Source organism: Lactuca virosa, chromosome 2 (assembly GCF_052849685.1).
Source record: "Lactuca virosa cultivar CGN04683 chromosome 2, Lactuca_virosa_CGN04683_v6, whole genome shotgun sequence".
NCBI classification, from domain to species: Eukaryota; Viridiplantae; Streptophyta; class Magnoliopsida; order Asterales; family Asteraceae; genus Lactuca; species Lactuca virosa.
The window spans coordinates 73,735,956-73,744,381 of record NC_136427.1 but is presented as its reverse complement, the minus strand read 5'-3'; the positions used below and the strand labels follow the sequence as shown (position 1 = coordinate 73,744,381).

Below are 8,426 nucleotides of genomic sequence, written 5' to 3'. Positions count from 1 at the left end.
ATGTCAAAAACTCCTTTCATCCCTCCGTGTGTTGTGAGTGAAGACGTCTGTGGAAAAGGACTACAAGTCAAAAGACAAAAGCACTAAAGGAGTACAGGTTATCACAAAAGACCCTACACAAGTTGATTTAGCATAGATCTTCTTTACCCTTTTAAGTCGAACCAACAATAATGGCAGCTAGTGTTTGCAGGAAGATTTCAGCTGCAAGAAAATCCAAACCCAGTTCTTCTTCTGTTCTTCAAAAAGGTCTGTGAATCGTTTTCTTCCACTCTTTTACTCATCTTCGGATATATATATTTTCTTCATAATTCAAAGACTCGCAGATGTAAATATTTGATGCTTCGTGTTATTTGTTTAGGAGTAATTTCTAGTCAAATGAATTGTTTGTGTCATTGCAATTCTTTTCCCTGATTTCAAAATGGTGGATGTGAACCCATTTTAAAAAAAAAAAAATATATTTAAACTGATTTTGTTAGGATTCCAGTCATTAGACATTGAATTGGAGTTTAAAATACAGATAGTCGTGAACATAAAAAAAGGAAATTTACTATGCTCTTTAATTAAGTATGCATATTATATAAATTATAACAAATAGAGATGAAACGAATATAGTATTTGGTTTACTATTCACGATTGATGAGATTAGAACAGCGGTTTGGGATTTGAATCACGAAGTGAGAAGTATTTTGCTGCTGCTTCATGTTAAAGAACCAATATTATAGCTTAGGCGATGATAACTGTAAACCCATAAAAGGCATATCTTTACAACTCGTCTTCAATTAAAATAATATATCCACAAATGCTTTTGAAAAATTAAATAATTGACGCTCATCTTTTCGAATGTTTTTATAATGCTTCATTTTCTAATTTTTTTTAAACCGCATGCTAAACTACTCCTAAATTATTCCACTGTGTCCGGGTGTAAACCCATAAATGGCATATCCTTTGGTCATATTCTAATTTAAGCGCTAAGTTACTTTTTTTAAAATTGAAATATTAGTTGACGCTAACATTATAAATAAAAATATTTTAGGATGCTATATTTGAAAACATAGGTCTAAAATAGGACAATAACTACCTTGGTTTCTTTTTTTTATTTATTTATTTTTATTTTTCTAAACTAATAAAGCATAAAAGGTGATATAATTATCAACATATAGTTCTGAAAATAAATGAAAGTTAGAGTATTCAATATTATATGATCACTATATATTTTATTCATTGATATTGATGTGATTTTAATCGTCTTGATAAATGTTTTAAAATTTCTAATGATCAAGTAAAGATTTTGATCTCTATGCATTCACTCAATATCAAGATTATATTTACGAGCTTCAAAATCAATGTAAAGTCAGCTTAAAAAGTGAACATATACATTGTAATTTCAAACTTGAACTACATGTTCTTAACACTCTTTTAATTAATTTTACATCTTCTTGATTAAATATCACTCTAGGGATTTACAAGAATTTACAACTCTGTCCTCTTTATGGGGTTCTTGGCAAGGGCATTTCAGTCATTCCGTCCACCCCCTCCAAAAACATGCGGTTCTCAAGATGGTCCTCCAATTACATCACCAAGAATAAAGCTTCGTGATGGAAGGCATTTGTCATATATGGAACACGGTATCCCAAAAGAAACAGCCAAGTTTAAAATAATATACATCCATGGTTTTGACAATTGCAAAGAAATTAATATTTTTGCCTTGGCAGCCTCTCCGGTGTGGATCCATATTTTCTCATGCTTTTTAGTTTTTAAGCCAATCATTTTTTATGTTGACTTCAAACTTAGGGTTGTTTGATAAAATCATAAAGCTAAAACATTTAGTTTTAAATGATTCCAACCTCCGAACGGTTAAGAAACCGTGAAGTTTCTTAACCGTTCAGACTGAATACCGACGTATTCAGTTGTAACCTATGAATGGTTTCATTCATAGGTTATCAACCAACCCGTTAGTTTTCTAATTCTAACCGGTTGGTTGACTTTTACAGGCTCTTATTGAAGAGTTAGGGGTGTACACTGTTTCATTCGACCGACCTGGTTACGGAGAGAGTGATCCGCACCCTGAGAGAACTTTAAAAAGTTTAGCTTTGGATATAGATGAGCTTGCTGATCAACTACAACTCGGTTCCAAATTCTATTTAGCTGGATTATCCATGGGTGGATTGTTGGTTTGGCCATGTCTTAAGTACATTCCTCACAGGTGTAAATCAAAATTTTGATTATTTGTTGCTTGAGATAATTTGGTTGTAATTTTGTTAGTTTTGTATGTGTGATTGAAATAGGCTAGCAGGAGTGGTTTTCATTTCACCTGGAGTAAATTATTGGTGGCCTTCATTTCCTTCAAAGTTATGTAATGAAGTGTATTATGAAATGTTTAAGACTGATCAATGGGCTTTACGTGTTGTTCACCACCTTCCATGGCTGAACTACTGGTGGAACACTCAAAAATGGTTTCCTAGCTCGTCTCTTATTTCTGGGTCTCTTGATATGTTTTCTCCCCCTGACATGGAAATTCTTTCAAAGTTTCCTCCTCAATCACAAGAGCAAAAGGTACATTCTTTCAAAATTAATACTCTGTATATTTTTAATCATATATGTATGAGTATCAACACACTAACAGAATATGAGATAGGATTTATTTGCTAGCTCTTCAACATCTCAAAAAATACATAACTAAGAAAATAAATTTTTTTTTTCTAGTAAAGTTTCATGTCCAATGCTGAAGTCCTAGCAAATTTGAATTTACACCTCCTTTTAATCTAGTGCCCACGAAGTAAACCTCCTTCTAAACTCTTTTAACACTTCTAGTTTTTCATGCCTATATTAACTGTTAACAGGTATATATAATTTTTTACAGAGTAAATTACATGAATGGTCCATATGGTTTGGGGTAATTTTCACGTTTGGTCCCTAACTTGTTTTTTAACTCGGAAGGTCCCTACAGTTTGTTTTTGTTGCACGCTTGGTCCCTGTCTTACCTAAAAAGACTATTTTGCCCTTGATTTTTTAATTTATTTAAATAAGGTGGGGTAGGTAAGGTAGAGTAAGGTGAGGTGGAAGTGGGGTTGGGGGTATGTTTATTTAAATAAATTAAAAAATCAAGGGCAAAATAGTCTTTTTAGATAAGACAGGGACCAAACGCGCAACAAAAACAAACAGTAGAGACCTTTTGAGTTAAAAAAGTAAGTTAGGGACCAAACGTGCAAATTACCCCAAACCGTAGGGACCATTCGTGTAGTTTACTCTAATTTTAGATATTGAATCCATCTATTAAAAAAATAAAAGTATCTTTACGCGGGTGGAGTAAAGAATGTTCCATATGCATCAATATGTATGAGGCGTACGCCTATAATCAAATGAGTCTTAATAGTTCACCCTTATTAGTCTATCAATTATGTCTAATAGGATTCATAGTATCTATAATCAAATGAGTCTTAATAGTTCATCCTTATGGAGTTTATAATTGTGTCTAACAATTATGTGGTCTACTTGAAAATGAAACATGTAAATTTGATTCATATCATTTTTATTTCATTTGGCATTCAAATTGTCAATAAACTATCATTCACATTCTCAAGGTCTAAAAGTAAGATATTTTTATGTGAAACATCATTTGCATAAACACTTCTATATGGATAAATGAAAATAGTTTTGAAGCTATCTATATATTTAAAATTATTGTCAACAAGTGCATAAGACTTGATACTAGGGCTCATAGGATGAACATAAAAACAATTGTTCAAAAAATGATACTATCATAGGAAAAAAAATGAGTTTGAATAGTCTTTAAGCTATGACTGTGGTTACATTTTTGAAGTACTAGATGCAAGAAATGGCAACATACTTTATTTTTAGGTATATTATAGCATCCTACTTTCATTTGTTTTTATTACTATATTGTATTTCAAATTTTTTTTTTCTATTTAAGGCATTCTCTTTTGAAAATCAACCTAATTATATATTTCTATCTCCATATTTTTTATTTGGACATTATAGATTGAAAAATGTACTTAATTAATTATAGGAGTGAAAATTTCTTTGTATTTGGATGATTTCCTGTAAGTAGGTAGAATCATTAAAGATGTAATGTTGCAATAGAAAAGTGAAAGTAAGATGCTATAATAAAAAATTAATGGACTTGTTTCTATGTCTTGTATTAACCCTTTTATTAATAAAAAAAAATATTATAAACAGACAATATGTAGTTACAAAACTACCTAATTATAGCATTATACTTTCTTTCTTTTTCTTGTTAGGACATTATACATTGAAAGAACATACCCAAATTATAGTAGTGAAAGATTCCTGTATTTAGATGAAATTGATATGATTTATAGATTTTTCAGAATATAATGTTGCATTTTTTAGCTGTTAACATTCACTTTATTCAACCATATCTATTGACTAATTTGATTTTTGACATTCGTCGACCACTTAGACTTTACAATGATCGACTTGTTCCTTTTTTGACTTGAGTTGCAATATATCTCAAAAACAAAACCGCAAGTGTACACAACAAGTAAAACATAGAAATATGCATAATTTACGAATAAAAACTATACGAATATATAATAGTTAACTAGATGAATAGAGTATTCGATAAAATTCACCTGTCACTATGATATAAAGAACGAAACCATGATGCCATATTCAAGAAATCAATAAAAGTACTTTTTTTTTTCTTGTATTTAGCCCTTTTATTTTTTGAAAGAAAGTAAAAGCCCTTTTATTTTTTGAAAAAAAGTAAAAACACTTCGAGATAACGCCTCTAGAGTGGAAATTAACTAGACCAATAGTCATGTTTAGAACTAGGTGTATCTATTTGTCCTTTTTATATTGTGGATAAAAAAAGACCCATATAAAGTTTTTTTCAAAGATAAGTTTGGGTCAACTAAGTCCATCAAGTTATAAAAAGAAACATCTCAGACAGTCCAACTTATGTTACACTTTTGTGTGTTAAAGATGCAGCCAAGAAAACAAGGAGAATTCGAGTCTGTCCATCGTGATTTAATAGTTGGAATGGGGAAATGGGAATTTGATCCAATGGAACTCGAGAATCCATTTCCAAATAATGAAGGATCTGTTCACTTATGGATGGGTGATCAAGATCGATTTGTACCTGTGAAACTACAACGTTATATTGCTAAGAAACTCCCATGGATCAACTACCATGAGATCACAGGTGGTGGCCACTTGTTTTCTGTCACTGATGGAATGGCTGACACCATTCTAACAACACTTCTAAATGTGAAAGATTAGTTCATTTTTTTTTTGTTGTATTTTACGATATTGAATTTGATTTGTGTATTTATTTACGCACTTTGTAACTATATGTTTTTTCAATAATTATTGTGATGGTGATCGGTTTTTGATGCTAGGATCATAGAATCGAACGATCATACGATTTGGTTTGCGAATTTAAAATTGCTTTCAACGAGGTGGTTTGAATTTCAGTCACTCTTATTCTTGTTTTTTTGTAAGGAAGAAATAACGATAACAACAGGTATGAGATCATGTACATATAGGTGGTGTTGTTATAGAGTGCCTGAAATATAAAAGGTAAATTATTACTAATAATTCTAATTGGTAAGGTGGTAAGGCTTGGATGTACATAATCTATAAATGGCATCTCTTGGACTAACAGAGCTAACTGGCTTAACACACAATTGTGGATAATTTTTTTTAACTTCTATTAGCCTCAACCCCTTTATCTATATAATTACAACCTACAGAAGTTGTGATGTTAATGTTGACCTACGAAATTCGACCATGTGCATGCAATAGTGATCCAGCATGATCTTATAGAAATGGGGCGATTTAACACTCATATACGTGGTGATTTATCAAGTGTACTTTATAATCTTATAGATTAAATCGCTTAAATACAAGGTGTGGTTATTTATGTCATCAAGAAATCCAATTATACTAGAAAATTGAGTATCGACTATGGATTTAACGGAAGATGCTTACAAATCAACGACTCGTAATTGATAGATCAATGACCATTACATTTTATTTTTATTTTTTATATTTAAAGTTATGATAGCTATAGATTAGAGATGGATCAACAATGATAAAATAACTATCAGTTATCTATCGGTAAATGTTTAACAATAGTGCTAGAGTGGGGATGGATTAGCATAATCTAACGTTCCAAAAATACCGAGTAAAAATTTCATATCAAATAAGTTAAAACCATTCATTCATTGTTCCAAAAGACGATCAGAGTCAAAGTATTCTCAATACATCAGAGTAATTTGTAAACATTCAATGCGGAATAAAATTTCAGGGGATGCAGTGCGATCAAGTTGGACCCTTTCTTTTAGAAACGGAAATACCTGAAACCATAAACATAAACTGTAAGCACAAAGCTTAGTGAGTTACCCAAAGTAGCACATACAACACACATATACAAATATAACAGCAAGTGGCTGTGTCGGGTCCATATCAACTCCGAGTCCATAATGACTTCATGTAACAGCATGTAGTTGTGTCGAGTCCGTATCAACCCCGAGTCCATAATGATTCCGAGCGCATATTGGTTCTATGCATATAATATACAATCATACCAGTAATAGTCACAAAGACAGCAAGCACATAAAAGCATATCAGTAGTGTCACAAAGACCACTACTATCCTTCAACATAATCCAATAGGTCGGCATTAGTGTCTTCGACCCACAAGTATGGTGAGGAGACTCACCTCACAATCTGAAAGAATAGCTGCATTGATCATTGCTCCAAAAGCTATCTCTACTGGTGTCACACCCCCAAACCGGAACGACGGAAACGTTCGGGGGCGGAGGACGTCATGTTTAGTATCACAACACATGTATCATAGTAATCATAGTAACAAACAACCATTGTATTCATATTTAAGTGTTTACAAAGTAGTGATTCACAAAAGATTGAATCCAAAAGTAAATAACAAAACAAGACATGAAGCTACTATACTTCATCTTCTGAATCCCAGTGCGCGTACCTGTCTACTAGTTTCCTGAGAATACAAGTTATTTTGAAAGAGTAGATCAACATTTAAGCTGGTGAGTTCATAAGATTTTAGTGATGTAAAGTAAGTTGTAAGTTCTTTTTAGAAAATTTCGCCTGTTCCTCCAGAAAATCCTATATTTCCTGATCTGATGAAAGATAAGTAAAATGACTCTACAATCCTTTGTATGAGTACTAAACGAATACAAGTTATATAAAACCCAGAGTAAACAAACAATCGATTATGTGTATCTGCCCTAAGCCCACAACCAAACAAGGAACAGGAAATGAGGAGGAAGGCACACATCCCATTGTTTGTTAGATCATCGTTGTATATAACCCTGACGTATTCACTTGGTACTCACAGAGTTAACTGTAATAGTTCCTTTATATTTGATGAAAACATTCTTTAAGAAAAACCCTTATTTCCTTTAGTAAAAATGGTAACCACCATACCTGGTACTCCTTATGATTACTTAGTGTATACAGAATATATATAGCTAAGATCGGATAGATAGTAGACTGGGTGAATCTACTCTAAGCCCACAACCAAACAGGGAACAAGAAATGAAGCGGAAAACACACATCCTACTACCTGTCGGATCCGATTAATATATATCCCTGATGTACAAACTAAGGAATCATAAAGTTAGCATTATAGGCCCCTTTCTAAGTGAATGTACTAAGACTCGACTGTACTGTTTGTCTTCTGTAATAATGAAAGTATACAGTAGTATTTTAAAGTGACTACTGAAGTACCGACTACCTTAAAACCAATTCGTATTATTAAGGTCAAAAATGTGATGTGGTTGTAACCATACTAGTAACGCTCTCCCTCCAGGAGATTCTGGTTACAAAACGCGACTTAACAATCAAATTGCTAAGCCGTGAAGTAGTCTCACATTTAATGTTATCTTGTTCTCGTTATAGTATGTTCCTTCTGTTCTAGTGTATAACATGTTCCTCCCTGTTTTTCTTTATAGTATGTACTGAACCCCTAAACTATACCTATTATAGTTTACTAGTATGATTACTTGAACTGATACTGACTTCAATAAAAGACTCATTTATCTACTGAGTTATGATTGTACTTTAAAAACAGTGTTTTATAAACAATAAAGTAACATAACTTAAAAGAGTTTTTGAAATGGTTTTGATCACTTATAAAGCATAAGAAATCCTTTGAATATGATAGTTATCACAAATAACATTTACACAATTATCATTGTGTTCAACTTGTATTCCCCCCTTAAAAGCATTTAAAACATTTAAAAGATTGATTATAGGGGTATGAACTCACCTTATGTGGGTGATTCAATTGCAGATTCGCGTAAGGATAAGAAGTTCCACGAATGAATTCCCGAGACACAAACAAGTCCTATATGATATATAATGGCATACATAGGCATGAAATTAGTGTTTTACACAACTAACATT

At 32.2% G+C, this 8,426-nt stretch overlaps 1 protein-coding gene across 4 annotated transcripts; it reads left to right on the top strand.

The window, feature by feature from the left end:
• Positions 1 to 5,427, top strand: LOC145159179 (uncharacterized). Of its 4 annotated transcripts, XM_079078110.1 has the most exons (6): positions 1 to 97; positions 191 to 246; positions 1,457 to 1,720; positions 1,992 to 2,203; positions 2,286 to 2,553; positions 4,966 to 5,427. In XM_079078110.1, exons 3-6 carry the CDS (start codon positions 1,490 to 1,492, stop codon positions 5,260 to 5,262), a joined length of 1,008 nt encoding a protein of 335 aa, XP_078934236.1. In that variant the 5' UTR covers positions 1 to 97; positions 191 to 246; positions 1,457 to 1,489; the 3' UTR covers positions 5,263 to 5,427. The 4 variants fall into 4 exon arrangements, with proteins under 4 accessions (XP_078934236.1, XP_078934237.1, XP_078934235.1 ...); XM_079078111.1 differs by lacking the exon at positions 1 to 97 and having other exon boundaries at positions 104 to 246; positions 4,972 to 5,427; XM_079078109.1 differs by lacking the exon at positions 1 to 97 and having other exon boundaries at positions 104 to 246.
• The last annotated feature ends 2,999 nt before the right edge of the window (positions 5,428 to 8,426 follow it).